Here is a 23,074-nt window from a genome sequence, read left to right as displayed (position 1 = left end):
CTATGAATTTCCCTCTTAGGACTGCTTTCACTGTGTCCCATAGATTTTGGGGTTGTGTTTTCATTTCATTTGTCACAGGTATCTTTTGATTTCTTCCTTGATCTTGTTGTTAACTCATTCATTGTTTAGTCTCCATGTTTTTGTGTATTTTCCAGTTATTTTCTTGTAATTGATTTCTAGTTTCATACCACTACAGTCAGAAAAGATGCTTAAAATTATTTTAATCTTCTGAAATTTATGAAGACTTGTTTGTGACCTAATATGTGGTCTGTCATGGGAAATGTTCTCTGAGTGCTTAAAAAGAATGTATATTCTGCTGCTTTGGGGTGAAATGTTCTAAAAATATCAATTACATCTATTTGGTCTAATATGTCATTTAAGGTTGCTATTTCCTTCTTTTTTTTTTTCTCTCTCCTTTTTTTCCCCTCCCCTTGACCTTCCCCTAGCCTCCCATACCCCCCAGTGTCTTGTGTCCATTGGTTATGCTTATATGCATGCATACAAGTCCTTTGGTTGATCTCTTACCCATCCCCCCAACCCTCCCTGGCCTTCCTGCTGTAGTTTGACAGTCTGTTCGATGTTGCTCTGCCTCTGTATCTATTTTTGTTCATCAGTTTATAATGGTCTTAATTATCCATAAATAAGTGAGATCATGTGGTATTTTTCTTTCATTGACTGGCTTATTTCATGCTATTTCCTTCTTAATTTTGTCTGGATGATGTATCCATATTTGCCAGTGGGTGTTAAAGTCTCCAATAATTGCTGTCGATCTGACCCTATACTTCCATTAATATTTGCTTTATGAATGTAGGTGCCCCTAATTGGGTGTGTAAATGTTTACAGGGTGATATCTTCTTGCTGGGTTGATCTCTTTACTATTATGTATTGTCCTTCTTTGTCTCTTGTTAGAGCCTTTGTTTTAAAGTCTATTTTGTGTAATAGAAGTATTGCTACCCCAGCTTTTTTGTTTATTTCCATTTGCATGAAATATCTTTGTCCATCCCTTTATATTCTATCTGTGTGTGCCTTTTGATCTGAAATGAGTCTCTTGTAGACAGCATATGTATGGGTCTTGTTTCTGATCCATTGAGCCACCCTGTGTCCTTTGATTGGAGCATTTAATCCATTTACACTTAAAGTGATTGTTGATAGGTATATAGTTATTGTCATTTTGTTATTCATATTTCTTTTTCTTTTTTTCTTAAAGAAGTCCCTTTAACATTTCTTGAAATACTGGTTTGGTGATGTCCTTTAGCTTTTTCTTATCTGGGAAGCTCATCATCTCTCCTTTGATTTTTAAATGATAGCTATGCTGGGTAGAGTAATTTTGATTGTAGGTCCTTGTTTTTCATTGCTTTGAATATTTTATGCCAGTTCCTTCTGACCTATAAAGTTTTTGTTGAGAAATCAACTGACAGTCTACGGGAGCTCCTTGTAGGTAACTAACTGCTTTTCTCTTGCTGCTTTTAATAGTTTCTCTTTGTCTTCAGTCTTCGGCGTTTTGATTATAATGTGTCTTGTTGTAGGCCTTTTGAGGTTCGTCTTGTTTGGGACTCTGTGCCTCCTGGATTTGTGTATCCATTTCACCTGTTAAGGAAGTTTCCAATCATTATTTTATCAAATCAGTTTTCAATCCTTGCTCTCTCTCTTCTCATTCTAGTTACCCCATGATGCAAATGTTGGTACAGTTGATGTTCCAGAGGTCTCTTAAACTGTCCTCATTTTAAAAAATTCTTTTCCTCTTTTTCCTGTTCTGATTGGGTGTTTTCCACTGACTTGTCTTCCAAGTCACTGATTTGATCTTCTGCTTTATCTAACCTACTGTTGATTCTTCTAGCATATTCTTTATTTCAGGTATTGGATTCTTCATTTATGATTTTTTTTTATGGTACCCATGTCCTTTTTTATGTTTACTCTCTCTTTGTTGAAGTTCTCACTTAGTTTATCTATTCTTCCTCTAAGTTCATTGAACTCTGTACCTGGTAGATTTCTTGCCTCTATTTGATTTAACTATTTTTCTGGCGTTTTCTCCTGTACTTTCATTTGGGGTATGTTTTTTTGTCTCCTCATTTTGGCTACCTCTCCGTGTTTAGTTTTGGGTACTAGGTAGATCAGCCATGTTGTCCAGACCTGGCAGGATAGCCTTCTGTAGTAGTTGTCCTGTGGGTAACAGTGATAGTCTTCCTGGCCACCTGAGTTGGATGCTCCAGGATATCCCTTGTGTGGATTGTCGTGCCTTCCCATTGTAGTTGAGCCTGGATTGCTGTTTGTTTGTCAGTGGGTATGGCTGACCCTCAGGCTGAGTGGCTGTGAGGAATGGCCACAACCACAGCGATATTCACCCCAGCGGGGCTGTGGTGCCTGCTGAGACCACGCTTGGTATGTGCCATTTTTGGAACTAATTGGTTGGTGCTCTGTTGTGGTCTTAGGCTGGCCAGTGGGCGTGTTGGTTCTGGAGCCTGTTGTAAGGGGCTTTGGTGCAGGCGGAGGTCATCTGCTACCTATGCCCAGCCCAGGGACACCTGGTAGAGCTACAAAGTGATCTGAGGTTGGCAGCTATGTGTGCTGGGCCCAGAGGTCTGTGGAAGAGGGCAAGGTGTAACCTGAGGTTGGCTACCAAGGCACAGGGCATACCAAGGGTAACCACCACCTGCCTGGGACCTGCAGACCTTGGGGGATTTTTTAAGAAAGCTCTTGGTGGGAGCTGAGGTTGCCTATGAGGCACAGCCACTGAAAGAGCCAAGGCAGTGTGTGAGTTGGGTGGAGTAGGGTCTTAAGGTGTCACCATTGTGGGGCAAGCATTCTTCACCAGGTTAATGCAGATTCAGATTTGGTGCCCACCTACCTCTAAAGCAGTGGTTCTCAACCTTCTGGCCCTTTAAATACAGTTCCTCATGTTGTGACCCAACCATAAAATTATTTTCGTTGCTACTTCATAACTGTAATGTTGCTACTGTTATGAATCGTAATGTAAATATCTGATATGCAGGATGGTCTTAGACGACCCCTGTGAAAGGGTCGTTCGACCGCCAAAGGAGTCGCGACCCACAGGTTGAGAACCGCTGCTCCAAAGGCTGTGTTAGGGGAGGGTTCAGCACAGGGACAGTGGTGGCCCTCACCCCAAAGCCATACAATTCACTTTCTCCCCGTATGTCTTGTGCCGTGTGAGCTGCTGGCCCTTTGTGGAAGCTCAGGGTGACTGCCTGTGAGCGATTGAGTCTCTGTGCCGGCCCTTTAAGAGGACTGCTGGGCTTTGAGCAGCCTTCTGTCTGACCTGGAAGGAATCCCCACAGAGTTGGGTGGGTCGGGATCTCAGTGAGTCACCAGGAGTAGGTGAGTGGTGTTTACCTGTTTAATGCAGATTCAGATTTGGCACTTGCCTGCCCCTGGAGGCTCTGTGAGGGGGGCCCAGTGGGGCTTTGGCCTTGAAGACACACAACTCAGTCTTTCCCAGAATGTCTCTGGTGCCTTTCGAGCTGCTTACCCTTTGCTGGAGCTCAGGGTGAGTGCCTGTGAGCAAGTGAGTCTGTGCATGGGCCCTTTAAGAGGACACCTGGGTTTCCAGCTGCCCTCCATCTCACTCTGCTGGGACGGAATTGCTGCTGGTTTCACATCCAGCTGTTGCAGGGACTACTCTTCCTGGCACTGGATTCCTGGGATCGGAGCTGGTGTGGGGCTGGGGCCCCTCGCTCCTAAGAGGGTCGGACCTCTGCTGCTAGGCTATCCCCCCTGATTCTCAGCTGCCACATGTGGGTGTGGGGCCAGCCTGTTTTGAGTCTCTGCCCTTCCTTCAGGTCTTATGTGGCCTCTTCTTTATATCCTTAGTCAGAGCAGCTCCGTTCAGCTAGTCTTCAGGTGGTTCTCCAGGTGGATTGCTCTATTTTTTAGTTGTAATTTTGATGTGGGAGGAGGTGAGCACAGTGCTTAACTACTCCACCATCCTGACCAGAATCCGTTTGACATTGTTTTGCCAGTCTATTACTGGTTGTTCTAGGGATTGCATCTTACATCCTTAACTTATTTAAATTCAATAACAATTACTAGTTATACTTTTACCATTTCCCATCATATACAAGGACCTTAAAATACATTAAATTTACTTACCCTCCCTTTCTGCCTTTGGTGCTGTTTTTGTCACATTTAAAAATGTGTGTATGTGTGTGCGCGCGCGCAGTCAATCCTTATTTAGGTTTAATCTATATTTTATTCTTTTTTTCTACATTCCTTCCTGCATGTCTTCCCTCCCATATGAGATCATCTTTCTTGAAGAATTCAGTGTTTCCTTTAGAGAGAGCTGACTAGTGATGGATAGATATCCTTAGTTAATGTTCATCTGAAAAGGTTTTTATTTCACTTCTTTTTTTAAAAAAAAATATTTTATTTATTTTTTTACAGAGAGGAAGGGAGAGGGACAGAGAGTCAGAAACATCGATGAGAGGGAAACATCGATCAGCTGCCTCCTGCACACTCCCCACTGGGGATGTGCCCGCAACCAAGGTACATGCCCTTGACCGGAATCGAACCCGGGACCCTTGAGTCCGCAGGCCGACGCTCTGTCCACTGAGCCAAACCGGTTGGGGCTTCACTTCTTTTTTGAAGGCATTTTTGCAGAATATAAAGTCGTAGGTTAGCAGGAGTTGGGGTGAGGCCCTTTGAAGGTAATGCTCTTGTGTTCTGGCTCCTGTAGCTTCACTCAGTCTCCCCAGTTAGTGCTTACGTCCATTTGACTCTCTTTTATAGTTTACTGTCAGCCATATGAAGTCTGTACATTGCTTTGCTTCTAACTATTCTCTGCTTTCTTAATCTGACCTAATCTGGTTTTTCTTTACTCCTCTTTATTTATTCATTTTACCAATTCAGATTATTCTAAATTTTGATGTGTGATCCTTCTTTTTAATCTTTTAAAAAAGTTTTCATTACATACATACACACACACACACACACACAGTGCTTACTTGTTTATCTTTCTCAAAATTTACTATTTGCTCTTCTTGATTCTCTTCACTTCAGAAAATTCATACTTAATTCTCATGGGTACATCTGTTGATTGTATGCTGAGAATTTTGCAGCTATCTAATAAAAGATCATCTTCAGTCTTCTCTATAAATGACCAGAAGCCTACGTTTCTAGTTTTGAATGATTTATAAGGCTCTTATTGTCATGCCAAGGGAGCCTTGGTGTTGTGTAGAAAAGAAGGTTTTCTAGTAGCTGAACTGCCTCATGCTTGTTTTCTGCTTATAGTTCCCAGTGTTTCTGAATGTGTCCTTTCATTGGCTCAGATTTCATATATCAGACTTCCAGCAGACTCGTTCATCTTGCTGTCCCATTATAACTTCTAACTACAAAATGAAAACCCAAGCTCATTATCTTATTTCATGCTCACACTTACATTTTCTGTCAGTGCACCTCCACTCTCCCTGTCACCAAGGTTAGTATCATTTTATTCGTGCAGCTCCATTATATCCCAAAGTTTTACCAGAGCCTTTTTTTTAAAATTGATTTCAGAGAGGAAGAGAGAGATAGAAATATCACTGATGAGAGAGAATCATTGATTGGATGCCTCCTGCACACCCCCCACTGGGGATCCAGCCCACAACCTGGGTATGTGCCCTTGACTGGAATCAAACCCGGGACTCCCCCAGTCCACAGGCTGACACTCTATTCACTGAGCCAAACCAGCTAGGGCTTACCAGATCCTTTTAAAGACATCCTTTAGCATTTCTCAGGTTTCAACTCCCTCTCCGTTGCTGTTACCACCCCTCTGACCTCAACTCGTGAATTTGTCCCACTTCTTGAGTAGTTAGATTGCATCGTTTGGAATGATGTTAGAAAAGAATTGTTAAGAACTTAAATAAAATATTTTTAAAATAGTCATAGCTATAACTAGGTGTTAGAAATATCATATTTATTTAAAATACTTCCAGTTATAACTCTTTTTTAGTTGTTAATCCTCATGCAAGGATATTTTTTCTATTGATTTTTTTTTTAGAGAGAGTGGAAGTGGGGTGTTGGGGAGTGAGAAACATCAATTGGTTGCCTCACACATGTGCCCTCTCTGGGGGCTGGGGATCAAGCCTGCAGCCAAGGTACCTGCCCTTAACTGGAATTGAACCCATGACTCTTCAGTCCTCAGGACGAAGCTGTAACCACTAAGCCCCTGCTAGGGCCAGTTATAACTGATATAAATGTTCTCAACAGGCAATGAACAGCAGGGAAAGTGGCAAAGCATCATCCAGTCTAGGTCTTCAGGATTTTGATTTGCTCCGGGTAATAGGAAGAGGAAGTTATGCCAAAGTACTGTTGGTGCGATTAAAAAAAACAGATCGTATCTATGCAATGAAAGTTGTGAAAAAAGAGCTTGTCAATGATGATGAGGTAAGCACAATGTTTTATTACTTCTAAACTGTTAAATTGACTTAACTGTACCATTTCAGAGAAAACCTCAATGTTTATGACTTACTTACTTCAGTCTATTTTTCTAAATAATGCCTCAAATGGGTTATATAAAATATTTTTAAAGAAATCTGATGGTTATTAGGTTTTTGAAAAATAAAAATCAAACCATATTATGATCAAGGGAAAGTACTTGATTGAGCTTTGAAAAAGTTTTCTAAACCATTTCATAATATTGAAATATTTACTGGGAGTATTTTTTTTCTCTTTGCATATAAATTGTTGTTCCATGATTATTCATTCTTTGATATTTAGCATAGTTAGTTAATAATTGCATTTGTGATCATTGAATTGCCAAGAACAAATATAGTTTGATGATATTTCAGTTTGGTAAATATTTCTTTCATATTTTAAAATAGGATATTGACTGGGTACAGACAGAGAAGCATGTTTTTGAGCAGGCATCCAATCATCCTTTTCTTGTTGGGCTGCATTCTTGCTTTCAGACAGAAAGCAGGTAAGGTTGGAAGATAATGGAGTGATTACGGGCTTTACATACTTTGCATATTACACAATAAGAACTCTTCATACTATAAATCCTGAAGCGGAAGTCATGGAGACAGACACAACAGTATGATGCTTATGATTTCCTGATACCTGAACACCAATCAGTGATATCTGTTTGGATTAGCATGAAGAAATTATCTGCTTAAAAAATATAGCCTGGTCAGGGCCGGGGGGCAGCGGGGGGTGTGTGAGGAATGTAGAGGGAGACAGTGGGGGGAAAAAAGGGGACATCTGTAATACTTTCAACCATAAAGATGAATTTATATATATGGTCGAAATATGGCAGTAGAAATCCATACTTTTAAATATCCCTAAGGTTTTAGCTTTAGATTTAAAGTTTCCCAGAGTTTAACTAGGGGGAGAAATCCTAACTTCTTTACCTTAAGGGACAGTTGAAGTGACATATCACCCTAACGTTAGAATTGGGGTGGGAGTGGGAGGGTCTGGATTGCAATTGGTACTACAGAAGTAGCAGGTTACAGAATTACTATCATGCTGGTTTACTTTCTTGTATCTACTGTGATTAACAGCTTTCTACTACAACCACCCTTTGTTTCCACCAAATTCCTGGGATTTTTGTACAGGGTAAATCACAGAATGCTCTTTATGTTGTGACTGGTCTCTACAATGTTTAAAATGCTCAGTTATATTTCCTTCTTTTGGACCTTGCTTTCATGTGTTCTCTCCTATGTTTTAGATTGTTCTTTGTCATAGAGTATGTAAATGGAGGAGATCTAATGTTTCATATGCAGAGACAAAGAAAACTTCCTGAAGAACATGCCAGGTAAATTTCTTGATTATTGTTTGTGTTGGGATTTTGGGGAGCAGCTGTGGGAATTTTATATGCCAGTGGTTGAAAACAGTAGATAAATTGATTTCGATACTAGTTAATTCTTTGTAAGTCATGGGAACTAAGCTAAAAGTTATTTTGCATTATAATATATTACAATATATACCATTATATAGTATGTAATAATATAATTATAAGCTTTTGAAAAGTATAAACAGTATTAGAGGGGAAACCTTTAGTCAACTAAACCAAATTGCTTTAAAATATTTTAGCATCAGCCTCTGAAATAATTGAATTTACAAATACTTATTAATCTTATCAGGTTTGCAGTGATCTCTGACAGTTTTTCATTAGACGATTATTATTCATACTAGAGGTCCAGTGCACGGATTCATGCACTGGTGGGGTCCCTTGGCCTGGCCTGTGCCCTCTTGCAATCCAGGACCCCTCGGAGGATGTTGGAGGCCTGGTGCACAGATTCGGCCCGATCCCCACAGGCCAGGCCAAGGAATCCCACTGGTGCACAAATTTGTGCACCGGGCCTCTAGTGTGCATATAAGATCTTTGGTTAATCTCTTCCCGCCTTCCCCTACCCCCTTCCCTCTGAGATTCATCAGTCTGTTCCATGTTTTCATGCCTATGCATTGAGTGTCTGCCTCCTGGTGGTCAGGGTGCATCATAGCTACTGGTTGAACAGTCGAAAGGTCGGACACTTAGAATATTAGCCTTTTATATATATAGATATACTTGAGAGTAATAAAACAGTTATTCTCTTAAGCTATTATACATGCCTGACTATTCTTGTAATTATAATTTTTGAATTGGTCTGATGTTGGCTTTTTTCCTGTGGTTCCGTACGTGTTGATGAATAAGAACAAAGAGCATTAAATATTATCTATTTAGTGCCCTTTCTTTAATATTATTATACAAGATTGTAAATTGTTTCTATATTGGAAGAGTTAGGTGGGGAAGGATCATGGCCTTGGATAAGAAGTTTAGTTCATCAGTGCCATGGTTTGATTTTTACTCATAATTAGCAGTAATTCTCACTCTTTTGTGTTTCATAAGAGTAACTTAAAAAAATGAAGCCTGTGAGTTTGTACACGTTGGTAACAAAGGTTAGAGATTTTATTTTTTTAAAATAATTTATTTAGTGAAAATCTTGCTAGTTCATTAATTTTTATTGTCAAAAAGAGATATCCTTCAATTTTATAAGAAGCTATAAATTATATCAACTAACCTCAGGGCCAAATTGCTCTTTCTTTTGTTTACTGTATGTTTAGTGTTTATTTAGGCTTTATCAAATGGTGGCCCTTCAGTAGCAAAGCCATGGATGATATTTTATTTTGTGAATACATACCCAGTATTTGTTTCTGGTTTGTTCAGTGGGACATGGGGAAAGTAGTCCAGTTTATTGTATTAAAGTTCCAATTTTTTTTTTTTTTACCATCTTTGCTTTTCTAGAACCAAAGTACAGACTAAAGGCTCAAGTTCCCTATTCATAGAATTAAGTAGCTAGAAGGTATATATTTCGTATCTCCAAACAAGATTGTGATGCTCTTCATCTAAGCAGCCATAAACCAGCTTGGTATTCATTTTCATTAGTCAGGTCAAAAGTTATGGTTATCACCAATGAGTTGGTGACAATTTTAAAACTTCTTTCTTTAATATTAAATATTTTATGGTTGCAGAATAATTTCTTTCAATTCCTTTTCTAGGCATTTTTAAAAATATATATTTTATTGATTTTTTACAGAGAGGAAGGGAGAGGGATAGAGAGTTAGAATCATCGATGAGAAAGAAACACCGATCAGCTGCCTCCTGCACACTCCCCACTGGGGATGTGCCTGCAACCAAGGTACATGCCCTTGACCAGAATCAAACCTGGGACCCTTCAGTCCTCAGGCCGACGCTCTATCCACTGAGCCAAACCGGTCAGGGCTCTAGGCATTTTGGTATGGATTTTATGGTTTCAGTGATAGACTTTTAGTGTTCTTTCTATTCTACACGAATCAGTGGGTCTTAGCATTTTGTGAGGTCACTGGTCCTTTAGAGAAGTGATGGCAACTCTGTAGAAGATGTGCATACGTGTGCACAGGTACTTACACTTTACCCCAGTTGTGGGAGCATGGACTGCCTGAGGTCCATCTAGGTTAACAACCCCTGTTTGAGACTTTCAAATTGATAACTTAATGAGTTTGATCTATACTGGATCTTTTATAATTACGTTTTGGGTTCAGATGTTTTAAAGTGGTACTTTAATTTGTGTTTGGTATTGTTCCTAAAAACCCAGAGGAAAAAAATCTTTTAACATGATTTTGATGTTTTAATTTGCAGACAGGAGTATGACTTAGATATCTTCCTCTAGAAATTTACAGTTTTAAAACTTGAATCAAATGAGTTTTTTCATTTTATTTTAGATTTTACTCTGCAGAAATCAGTCTAGCATTAAATTACCTTCATGAACGAGGGATAATTTATAGAGATTTGAAATTGGACAATGTATTGCTGGACTCAGAAGGACACATTAAACTCACTGACTACGGCATGTGTAAGGTGAGGGAAAATTCTAGTTATTCGAAAGCTTTCAGGTGCTGCTAAGATTGTTTTGGTAAAATAACTTCATACTTAAAGATGAAGAAATGATTACTACTTTGTTTAGGATACTTATTGGAATTGTAGCACAAAAACAAGTACACAGGGTGGGGCAAAAGTAGATTTACAGTTGTGAATATGTAAAACACAGTTTATTCTTTTATTTATTATTTTCCATATGAACAACTGTAAACTTACTTTTGCCCTACCCTGTACTTTTTTCTAACCATTTACAAAATTCCATATTTTCTGTGTTATATGTCCTATAATGCGTTAATTTCTACTATGCTCTGTAACCTTTTTTTGAAAGTTGTGATATTATTAAAATTTTGAAGATAAAAATTACCTACAGTCCCTCAATGTTAACACAACTACTTGCATATCACGTTCCAGTTTTTGCCATTTAATTGTAATTCTCAATAATGCATTTAAAATTTTCCTAGGAAATTTATCTCTTTTTATATTTAAATTTTAAATATCTGACATAAAGTACAGTTCATTCTCAGGACATGCCCTTCATTTTTTGGTGTTTTATTCTTTTTGTAACACTGTTTTGCTTAAAGGTTCAGTCTTTTTTCACAAAATGTGAAATGAATCCCCAGGAAATAGAATGTTCTTGTTTTATGACTTAGAGTCAGTATTTAAACTTTCCTAAAGTCAGACCGCTGGCAAATATTGGATGAATTTCTTTTTCTTGTAACAATTCCTTGGGAAATCTAAAATACTAAAACAATTTTCTGTAGTTTCTACCGAAATACTTCCTTTAGGTTTAATTAATTTAATCAATCGCTTCACTTTCTCACTGATGCTTTTATATAAAGAGTGCTTAGAAAAGTGATGACTAGAGGCATATGAAAACTTGAATTAATATCTTCAGGCTTATGTTTGAAATATTTTGTGAACATTGATTTTTATGGACTGAAAAACTTTGACTATTTTATGAATTATTTACTTACTAGAGGCCCGGTGCACGAAATCATGCACTTGGCAGGGGGTAGGGAGGCCCTCAGCCTGACTTGTGCCCTCTCGCAGTCTAGGAGCCCTCAGGGGATGTCAGTCGGACATTCTTAGCGCTGCTGAGGAGGCGGAAGAGGCTCCCGCCACCGCCACTGCGCTTGCCAGCCATGAGCCCCGCTTCTGGTTGAGCTGCACTCCCCCTGTAGGAGCGCACTGACCACCAGGAGGCAGCTCCTGCATTGAGCGGCTGCCCCCTGGTGGTCAGTGCACGTCATAGCAACCGGTTGTTCCGCCATTCGGTCGATTTGCATATTAGCCTTTTATTATATAGGATTTATCAGCAGGGGAATTTTAATAGTAACATCTCTGTTATGCTGTAGATAATTTAGCTGATGGGCCTGCGTTTAGATAATTCAGTCAACAAGTGAATGATTTAGCATAGCTCTGTTACAGGTTAACAGACTGCATCCCTTGCCTCTGACTTTTGCCCTGAAAGTGAATGTCATTTATCAGTAAACGATATGTCAAGTCATTGCCAATAGTACAAAACAACTTAAGTCACAGTCATATTTCTTCATGTACAGAATAGCTTATATATCCCTATGAGGAATCACAAAATAATCTTTAGAGTCACAACATATTACTAAATATTTCTTCCAGATGTTTATAGAAGTGTTATAGCTTATAGAGGAAAATTTAAAGAAAAATACACACACTATGTCTAAAATATCTTAGGAGGGACACATCTAGAACCTCATAACAGTGGTTGCCTCTAGGGAGCTGGAGCAAGATGTGTCAGGGACAGGAATGTGAAGAAGGCTTGATTTTTCAATGTATATCTCCCTCCCCCTTTTTTTTATTTGGAATTTTTACCATATAATTTACCATTGGGAAATGGTTACATTCTAGGTACATACATTCAGTTGAATTTTATGTAGTCATTAACAATAAGAAGTCTGTAATTACATAGGGAATTACATGCTTCTAAAGTAAAAGAAGCAGATGCTTAATTGTATATTTAACTATCTTGTTGATTTCATTTAAAAAAATCTTGCTTGTTTTTTAAATATACTTTTATTGATCTCAGAGAAGAAGGGAGAGAGAGATAGAAACATCAACGATGAGAGAGAATCATTGATCGGCTGCCTCCTACATGCCCCCTACTGGGCATCAAGCCCACAACCAGGGCATGTGTCCTCACCGGGAATCGAACCGTGACCTCCTTTATGACTTAGTATTTGGTCAGTATCTCACGTGTACTTAAAAAGGATATATAATCTCCATTTTGCAAGCAAGGAGTCTCACACATACTCTCTCTCCCTCCTTCTTCCTTTCTCCACACAGAAACATAGGTAGACATATTCTCTATATACATAATTTATATATTTTTTAGCTCTAGCTTTTGTCCAAATCTTTCTGTGCTTACTAATTTTTTGTCCGTATAATCTATCATCCTATATAATTAAAGCCTAATATGCTAAGTGTCCAGTCATCTGGTTGTTTGTTCAACCAATCAAAGCGTAATATGCTAATGATATGCTAAGGCCGCTCAACTGCTCGCTATGATGTGCACTGACCACCAGGGGGCAGACAGTTAACTGGTCCACCAGTTGCTATGACATGCACTGATCACCAGGGGACAGATGCTCCGACCGGTAGGTTAGCTTGCTGCTGGGGTCCGGCCGATCCGGACTGAACAAGCTGGGCTGGAATGCCCTGGAGCCCTCCCACGGCCCCTCCTGGCTGGCCAACCTCCCTGGCCCCGATCGTGTACTGGTGGGGTCCCTCAGCCTGGCCTGCACCCTCTCGCAATCCAGGATCCCTCGGGGGATGTCGGAGAGCCGGTTTCAGCCCTACAGCTGAATGACTGGTCGCTATGATATGCACTGACCACCAGGGGGCAGACGCTCAATGCAGGAGCTGTTCCCTGGTGGTCAGTGCGCTACCATGGGGGCAGCGCCACTCAGCCAGAAGCCGGGCTCATGGCTGGCAAGCGCAGCAGTGGGGGCAGGAGCCTCTCCCGCCTCAGCAGCGGCACTAAGTATGTCCTTTTCCCTTTTTATAAGGACATCCCCCGAGGGCTCCCGGACTGCGAGAGGGTGCAGGCTGGGCTGAGGGCCCCGCCCCGCCCCCCCTCACAAATACATAAATTTCGTGCAACAGGCCTCTAGTTATTTTTATAAATGTGTGACAATCACCTGTTGTGATTAGGGATTGTATTATCAGTTTGGGCTGCTTCAAAACAAGGTGGCTTCAAAAACAAGCATTCGTTTCTCATGTTTCTGGAGGCTGGGAAGTCCAAGGTCAAGGTGCCAGCACTCTTCATCATTTACAGATGGCTGTCTTCTTAGTGCATCCTCCATGGCGTGGGGAGCAGGGCTAGCTGTCTTTCCCTTTTTACAAGGACACTAATCCCATCCTGGGGGCTCTAAACTCACGACCTAATTACCTTCCAAAGGCTCCACTTCCCCTATCACATTAGGGCTTCAACATATGAATTTGGAGGCACACAAACATTCAGTCCATAGCAGGGATTGTGAAATGCTAATACTTTTGTCTATTTCTATTCTTTGTATTTTGAGGCTGTATTGTTAGGCACATACATAGTTTGTTATAACTTCTTGGTGATTGCTCCATTTGTTATTGTGTAGTTTCTCTTTTTATACAGATAACTAGGTTTTGTCTTAATTTTCTCCATCCCGCAGCTATTAAAATACAAACCAAAAAAACTTATGCCCTAGGAACAACCAGAGAGAAACATCATAATGCCAGCTGTGGTTATATTAGGAAGCAAGGTTAAAGTGCTTCTTTTCTTCATAAAATATAATTCCTTTTACTCTAATATAATTTAACTTTTTCTATTAAATTTAACTTGAATATAAATTATTTTAAATGCAATTTTTATCGTAATTGAACTGATTTTTTATCAACATCTAATGAGGACAGATTTTCTTTGAGCTATTTCAATCCATGATTTTAATGTGAAAGGCAACTGTGCTAGTGATATTTTATTTAAGCTGAACAGATGCTGAGCTTCTATAGGTGAATTAAAAGAGGTGAATTTAAAATGAAATTTTAGGTCTTATTGTTTCTCTTTTTTTCTTTTTTATAAAAGGAAGGATTACGGCCAGGAGATACAACAAGCACTTTCTGTGGTACTCCAAATTACATTGCTCCTGAAATTTTAAGAGGAGAAGATTATGGTAATAAGTTAATAGGTGGTATTTTAGCTATGTGCTAAAAGAGTGGTTAGATGTGGTACAAATTGCATTATAGTACGCTATAGTATTTTGATGTTGATCTTATTAGTATAAGCTATCTTGATCCCCTTAAAATCTACATTAAAGCCCAAACTGTGAAATTGGAGACAGTGGAACTTTGACAGTATTTGGGGGTACACATTTGAATGATATTTTATTAGTGACAAGCACTAAAGGTTACTAGGCACTATTCTAAGCAGTTTATATATATTACCTAAGTTAATGCTCTCAATCATATGACATAAACACTGTTAATTCCCATTTCACAGACGAGGAAACTAATGTGTAGAAAGTTTAAGTAACCTCCTCAAGGTCATACCACTGGGAAGTGGCAGAGTAGGGATTTAAACATCATCCATATGACTCCAGAACAGCCTCTGGAAGATTGTTCAGATTTCCTGGGATATCTTTAAGACGTGCTTTATCTTAAGAAAGCATGACTGCCTTGGTTCTGGACCTTTCGTTTCAGCAGATGTAAAGGAGGATGTACTTCTGACAGCTGCTCATAATCTGGTTCCAAGGTTCTTCAAGAATCTTTAATCAGCGAGCAGAAGATCAAGTTTTAGACCCAGGAAAGTTATTCTCAAATGCAATTTAATTATGTCAACAGAACAAAATATTAGATACAGGCTATGAGTCTGAAATTACACATTTATTTAGGGAAAGAAACTGAATGTGTTATTTTTTTATAGTTTATTTTTAAAGTTATCTCTCAGGTACCTCCCCTGGTTGATAAGTGAAATATGCTTGCAATCCTCTATGCCTACCACGATGGTTATAATGCATCTAGAGTTTACGTTCTCATTATGTTTATTTTTTATTATGTAATAAAATGAACCTCAAATTAATGACGTTTAAGAATGCAGATTGGATAATTAAAAATTTCTCTATTGAAGGTTTCAGTGTTGACTGGTGGGCTCTTGGAGTACTAATGTTTGAGATGATGGCAGGAAGGTCTCCATTTGATATCGTTGGGAGCTCTGATAACCCTGATCAAAACACAGAGGACTATCTCTTCCAAGGTAAGAAAGAGGAAAACAGCCCTGGCCGGTGTGGCTTAGTTAGGAGTCGTCCTGTGTACCAAAGTGTTGCCAGTTTGGTTCCGGACAGGGCACATTACCTGGGCTGATGGCTCGATCCCCAGTAGGGACTGTGTAGGAGGCAGCTGATGGTTGTTTTGATCTCACATCGATGTTTCTCTCTCTCTCCCTTTCCCTTCCTCTTTCTCTAAAAATCGATTTAAAAAAAAGGAAGGAGAAAATAATCTCGAGAATGTCTTCCTTCATGTGTGAGGCTTTGACTTCTTTTATACATCTTTTCTACCTCTGTAGTGTCCATTTCCATTTGCCAGTTACCGTCTCATTCTCAAAAACAGTTTCCTTCAGATTGTATATTGCAAACAGAGATTGGGGGAAGAAATCCTGTGGTTAGAGAGGACAGTCTTTTCACATGAACCCGAGGCCAAGTACATAAGTTCAAGAACAATATGGGAAAAAGTAGAGTACCAAGAAGATAAGAGGTATCAAAAGGTGAAGATAAAAGCCCCACAATTGGAAATACAAAGAGTTGAACAGAACAGAAACAAGCAGATAAGCACAGACCCTCACCACACAGTCTAAAGAAGTGGGAAGACTGCCATAAAATTCTACATTTAATAATTAAAGACTCACAATAGGAATAAATATTTCATATAATAGCAAATCCCAAAGGCCATGGAATATGTGGAAAGATGTCCAACCTCACTAGTGGTTAGGGTATGCACATTAAAACATTAATGCCCTAACCAGTTTGGCTCAGTGGATAGAGCGTCGGCCTGTGGACTCAAGGGTCCCAGGTTCAATTCCGGTCAAGGGCATGTACCTTGGTTGCAGGCACATCCCCAGTAGGGAGTGTGCAGGAGGCAGTTGATCGATGCTTCTCTCTCATCGATGTTTCTAACTCTCTATCCCTCTCCCTTTCTCTCTGTAAAAAATCAATAAAATATATTTAAAAAAAAAAAAAAAAAAAAAAAAAACATTAATGAACTACTCTTTCATACCCCATACATTTGGCAAAAAATTTAAAGTGTTGTTAATACCGGTGCTGGTGAGAATGTGGAGCAGCTGGAATTCTTCATAGACTGCTGGCGGGAGTGAAATCGACACATCTTTGAAAAATAATTTGGCAATGTCCAGTCAAATCCAAAACAGTAATATGTGCCACACATTTTCCAGATATTAACTCATTTACACCTCATAACAAACCTATGAAGCAGGTATTATTTTTACCAGTTTTACAGATGAGGAAACTAAGGCACAATAAGGTAGTCAAAGATAAAACAGGCATGTAAATGATTAAAAACAGAGAGGAATGGGGCTGGGAAAGTACACAGAGACGTTTAAGCAATCTATGTAATGTTTTATTTTTTTCTGCTAAAATGCCTTGAATATCTCATAATAAAAATGTAAAGATGAAAGCCATGTAAAAGTTAAATATAATGCCATTATTTTATCTTTCTAGTTATTTTGGAAAAACAAATTCGAATACCACGTTCTCTGTCTGTAAAAGCTGCAAGTGTCCTGAAGAGTTTTCTCAACAAGGTATAAATCCTGTATAAAAAATCTTTAGTGGTTTATCTCTATATAAATGAGACTGGTAAGTAGAGGATCAAGCAATGTAAAATTCCAAAATATCAGAGGATGTAATTTTTTCAGTTACATCTGGAATTTGTCTCTTCGCCAAAGAGTAATTTGACAACATTAGATACTGAGATGAACTGTACTTTCCATTTGCCAACATAATTTACTCCCAGCTGTATATTACATATGTTATTTTCAATGTAAATGATACATACCGTGTACTCAATTAAGGAAAAATTACATCTTTGGGGATGGTCTTAATTATACTTTCTGCTCTTATTTTCAATTTTCTTTGGATTCATATTCATAGAATCTCTTTACTTATTGAGCACTTGGGGCAGTCGTGTTCTCTACAAATTCCCATGTCAAAAACCCTATGATTAGATAACATTCAGAAGAAATGAATCTTCTTCGCTCTTAACAAATCTGAATGCATTCAGTTGTTTGTTGTAGATGGTAGGCTATAGTTTTAGGATCTATTTAAAGTTACGATTCTGAACTGTTCTTACTGATAACATTTATAACACCAAGTGTATAGGTTTTTTTTCCACACCAACAACCAATTCTCCAGATACCAACTATGTGTCCTATATTTCACTTCATTTCTGACACTAACTACCTGGAGTTAGCATCAGACTCCACAGGTGTAAGGACTCAATTCCACTAGACTGCCCTCACTTCAGAGGCCAGTCACAAGTATCGGGTACCCCTTCTGTCTGACTTGCTATAAAATTGGGGGCCCCCCTCCCTCCCCCCACACACACTTTAGTTTCAATAATTTGCTAGAATGGCTCACAGAAAACCAGGAAAACATTGACTTACTATCACTGGTGTATTACAAAGATTACAAAGGAGCCACCAGACGAAGAGGTGCGGTCCAGAAGGGTCCTGAGCACAGGAGCTCTGTTTCTGTGGCGTTGGGGTGTGCCACCTCCTGGCACATAGACATGTTCACCAGCCAGAAGCTCTGTGACCCCCATGATACAGAGATTTTTATGGAGGTGCCTTCACATAAGCCTGATTGATTATATCATTGGCCATTGGTGATTGAGCTCAATTTCTAGTCCCTCTGGAAATTGGGCTGAAAGTCCCAACCCTTTAATTGCATGGTTGGTTCCTCTGGCGATCAGACCCCATCCTGAAGCTATCTAGAGGCCCACCAAGAGTCACCCTATTAGGGTAAATTCAGGAATTATTGAAAGGGACTTGTTATGAATAACAAAAGACACTCCTGTCACTCAGGAAGTTAAAAGGGTTTTAGAAACTTTGGGTCCAACCAGGGGCAAAGACCAAATATATACTTCTTATTGTGTTACAATGATCTTGGCAATCAAATCAAATTGTAGGTTAATGTGCATTTGCCTTCTAAGATAAATGGATAAGATAATGATGACTTTTAATAAAATAAGAAATTGAAGCTTATTTTAAACTAGAGGCCTGGTGCATAAAATTTGTGCATAGGTAGGGTTTCTAGGCAATCAGGGCCTTCCTTCCCCTGGCTGCCGGCTGCCGGTTGGGGCCTTCCTTCATTTTGCGCCACCCCCTGGTGCTCAGTGCATGTCATGCGAGCGGTTGAACTCCCGGGTTGAACTCCCGGTCGGTCAGTCGAACTCCCGAGGGGACAATTTGCATATTAACCTTTTATTATGTAGAGTGAGTGCTTTATATGAGGAAAGTTTTAAACTAGAAACCTAAACGGTAACACAGTGAAAAGTGAAGGTCAGAGGTGTTAATATGCAAAATAAAATGCCTTTTATTGGGGGACTGGGGGCTGGGAACATGTTTTCATTTCACAGTAATGAATAAGCTAAGTTATAGGCCCCTTCTCAGTCCAGTGATTCAGATAAAGGTTGTATCATTATTGTACACAAATTATAGGTTGTTGCTGTAATTGGGCATAGAGCTTCTAAATTGAGCTAAGAACAAACTTGTGAAGTTTGGGGGTTTGCAAAATTTGACTTGTCACTGTAACCCATGGCAAAGACATAGCTGAATGCTGCTCAAATTATTCTGCTGCTCTATTTTTCCTCCCATTTCTCTTTAGCATGGGTGGTTGCAGCTTCACTTTAATTACATGACAGCTGGAGAAAGAGCCGTCAGGAAATCTTACTTGTCACAAGCTTCAGATACTCATTTGAACCTCGTGTTGTACCTTCTAGAAAGGAAAGGTAGACCATTCTGATTTCAGAAATAAAGGTGTCATATAGTAGACACAGAACACAGGTCACAAAGTTCATGTATTCTAAAGCCTGATATTCACCCATTTTTGAAACATTTCTTTCCATCGTAGGACCCAAAGGAACGATTGGGTTGTCATCCTCAAACAGGATTTGCTGATATTCAGGGACACCCGTTCTTCCGAAATGTTGACTGGGATATGGTATGTAAATTGTGATTGTTTTCTGTGTTGGGTTTCATCATTAACTTGGGCCAAATTTTATTACCTTGAAAGAATGTTGAAAAACGAGTGTATCACAGCCTAAATTACTTAAAACCTCTCTCTAACGTGGAACAGATTGTAATATTGAGACCTGCACCGCTGCTCAGATTTGTGAATTACTTCCCTCACTCTGAATGGTGTTGTGGCGCCTTACCTGGGGACTCACTTTAATAAGACTGGGAAACCTCTGAGGGCAGAGGAGGAATGTAGAGGGGGATTTTTCCAAGAATGCAGGCTTGAACTGTCATCCAATCTGTCTTTCTAGATGGAGCAAAAGCAGGTGGTACCTCCCTTTAAACCAAATATTTCTGGGGAATTTGGTTTGGACAACTTTGATTCTCAGTTTACTAATGAACCTGTCCAGCTCACTCCAGATGATGAGTAAGTAATTCCATAGACGGAAATAGCGTCGGAGTTCTTTGACGGTCCCACTTTGAGTGGCTATATAATGTTTCATGATCAGATTACACTATAATTTATCTAACCACTGAGTTACTGGGTGTTGAATCTATTATATTACTATAAATTATGACAATAATGGGCATTTTCTACTTTGACTGACATGCATTCTCTCTCATTCTCACAACCTTGTAAACCTAGTTATTATCATCTTCGTTTTACAGATGAGGAAACGGAGGCTCAGAGAGGTTAAGCATAAGTTACTCCGATGTGAGGGGCAGAGCCAGGATTCAGACCCAAATATGAGTGGCTACGGCCTGTGCTGTTTCCACTGCGCTGCACTGTTTTTCATTTTGATGATGACTATCTTCGAGTTCCTGAGTATGACCTTAGATAGATTCCTAGAAAGGGAATTAGATCAAGGGGTCTGAATTTTAAAGCTCTTGATGTGTATTGCCAGATTGCTTTTTAAAAATACTACATCAAATTATCACGTCCAGCCAACAGTGATCTCATATATTTTTTAAAATATATTTTATTGATTTTTTTTACAGAGAGGAAGGGAGAGGGATAGAGAGTTAGAAACATCGATGAGAGAGAAACATCGATCAGCTGCCTCCTGCACACTCCCTACTGGGTAGGTGCCTGCAGCCAAGGTACATGCCCTGGACTGGAATCGAACCTGGGACCCTTGAGTCCGTAGGCTGACGCTCTATCCATTGAGCCAAACCAGTTAGGGCTCATATATTTTTTTTGTGTTCGTGTTACATATTGTAAAAATAGGCTTTGGAATAATTTGGGGATGTTTTGATCCTTTACCTGTCATTACAGATTCATTCTCTCGTCTCAAGGAGGCTCTGACAGCTCGGCAGACATTTATGTCTTGTTAATTCTTATCACATTCCTCATTGCAGCTGTTCCAATGTCTGTACATTTTAGCCCTGCCTCCATCACTCTTCATGGTTTAACTCTGCCTTAACTTGACTGCACGGATCAAGACCTCCCTGTTGTGAGCTTGCTCCCTTTTCAGCTGTCATTAGGGTGCTTGCATCTCAGAATTGCTTTCTAACTCTTCTCAACCTATTTCTTCTTCCCCATTCTTGGAAAGCTATCTGTCTTTGCAAGGGGTGCTCTCCTATTTTCCTAGACCTGTTCCCTTATTTTCCTCCAGGATCTTATTTACTCAGTTGCCTCCATTACTCCACCTTCTTTAATTTCTTTCTTTCAGCTTCTTTCCCTCTGCCTATAAACATGCTCAGATATCCTAATTTTTTTCTCCTGAATCTTAGCACTTCTTTGAACCACCACATTCTTTTCTTATTTTCTTTTCATCTGCAAGCTTTTTCAAAGATAGTTAATAGATGCTCATGGTAAAGGAAAAATAAGCAGTATCTCTATCGAATGCCTTCATAATAGTCAACATTGATTGCACTTTCTTACTGCCAACACTTCAAAAACACAATTTAACCTGCTCCTTCAGCTTTTGAAGGTTGAATTGACTTCTTACTTTCTAAATTTTAAGGCATGTTTTGATCAGTTCCAATGTCCCCTGATGTCCGTAAAGCATTTGGCACTCATGGCCTTGCTTTGGTTGGCACTACCCATCCTGGTTCTGCTTCACCTCTGTGACCACTTGTCACCTTTCTTCCCTTGTCCCCTCCTTGAGACTAGGGTGCTTCATGGTTCTGTTCACGCCAGCCTTCTCTTTGCTGTATGCAGTTTGTATCTTGGAGATGTCAGCCAGCCCCGTAGCATGGATACCAGCTATTAAAAAGGACTCCCAGCTAACTTGGCCAACAATTATTGAGCAGAGGCACTATGCTAAGTACTAGACATTCAAAACTGATCAAAACTTAGGCCAATTTTGCAAAAAAAACTTACTGTCTATTAAAAGAAAGAGATACATATGTACCAAAGTCATTATTTCAGACAGCATCGTGTTTTAGAAAGAGCACTGGGTTTAATCAAAAGATAGGAATTTGAATTCAGACGCCACCTCTTACCATCTGGGTAACCTGGGTGTGAATTGCATAACTTCTCTGAACCTGTTTCTTCTTGTATTGCCTACCTCACAAGGTTGCTGTTAAGAATAAATGAATGATGGTTTCTAAACCTAGCCACCGCCCTGGTATCTATCCTGAGCTGCATTTCCATTCGCTTGTTCAGCACCTCCCAAGCTTGTCAGACAAGCACCTCAGACATATGAAGTCTGAAATCAAAGTAATGACTCTTTAGGGTCTCTTTTTCTGTTCTCAGTGATTCCTTGTTTTTATTTGCCTTTTTTGCTCATTGCAGCACTGTGCATTCCTGCACTCGGATTCAGAGTATTAGGATCATTGATTCCTCCTTTTCATTAAAAACCTATATGATACCTTCATCTGCCAAGTCCATGTCTGTTTTTCCTTTACTTCATCATTTGCATCACATCTTTCTTTTTCATTTGCATTACCATAAACCCAATTCAAATCTCTTTCAAATCATACCTAGAATATTATGCCACCTTCCTAAATGGACTCCTTTACTTTGCATCCCACTCTGTACACCTCATGAGGTGCCACTCCAGAAACCTTTAACAGCTCCCGCATTGCCTAGCAAATAACATCTATCCTCTTGGCTAGCATTTAAGGCCTCCCACCATCTGCTCCAGCCTAACTTTCTAGCCTCACCATTCCCTGATAGTGTGCTGCTAACCTTTACTCATGCCATTTCCTCTATGTTCTTCCTTAATTTTCATCTATTGAAATCTTCTCCATCTTTCAGAGCTTTCTCAAATGCAACCCAGTCTTGGATGGATCAAGGTGAAACTCCATAGTGTAAACATCACTAGATTCTCTGAGCTAGCCATTACTTCCCTCCCAGTATCATCTGCCACATTAATACCCTTCTTCTATTCCCGTGCTCCAACTCTAATAAAATTACTTTCATTTCCCCAGACCTAGCATAATCTTTCATAATTTCATCCAGTAAGTGTTTGCTAAATGAATGCTTCTTTTTTTTTAAATTTCTCTAACTAGAAGTCACCCTTTTATTTTGTTTTGCTTTTTTGATTTTTTAA

At 39.5% G+C, this 23,074-nt stretch overlaps 1 protein-coding gene across 6 annotated transcripts in view; it reads left to right on the top strand.

The window, feature by feature from the left end:
• PRKCI (protein kinase C iota) overlaps window positions 1–23,074 on the top strand; it is a 67,227-nt gene that overhangs the window by 40,272 nt on the left and 3,881 nt on the right. For 2 of the 6 annotated variants that reach the window (XM_006088893.3, XM_023753898.1), the window contains 9 exons: window positions 6,199–6,375; window positions 6,813–6,910; window positions 7,658–7,744; window positions 10,171–10,306; window positions 14,418–14,505; window positions 15,459–15,584; window positions 17,062–17,141; window positions 19,471–19,560; window positions 19,886–20,001. In XM_006088893.3, the coding sequence (XP_006088955.1) occupies window positions 6,199–6,375; window positions 6,813–6,910; window positions 7,658–7,744; window positions 10,171–10,306; window positions 14,418–14,505; window positions 15,459–15,584; window positions 17,062–17,141; window positions 19,471–19,560; window positions 19,886–20,001 (998 nt within the window). Of the gene's footprint in view, window positions 1–5,302; window positions 5,429–6,198; window positions 6,376–6,812; window positions 6,911–7,657; window positions 7,745–10,170; window positions 10,307–14,417; window positions 14,506–15,458; window positions 15,585–17,061; window positions 17,142–19,470; window positions 19,561–19,885; window positions 20,002–23,074 lie in introns of those variants that run through there. The other 4 variants (XM_023753899.1, XR_002829312.1, XM_014455958.2 and 1 more) reach the window with 4 other exon arrangements.

Source organism: Myotis lucifugus, unplaced genomic scaffold, assembly GCF_000147115.1.
Source record: "Myotis lucifugus unplaced genomic scaffold, Myoluc2.0 scaffold_53, whole genome shotgun sequence".
Lineage (NCBI taxonomy): Eukaryota > Metazoa > Chordata > Mammalia > Chiroptera > Vespertilionidae > Myotis > Myotis lucifugus.
This window is presented reverse-complemented; position numbering and strand designations above follow the sequence as displayed.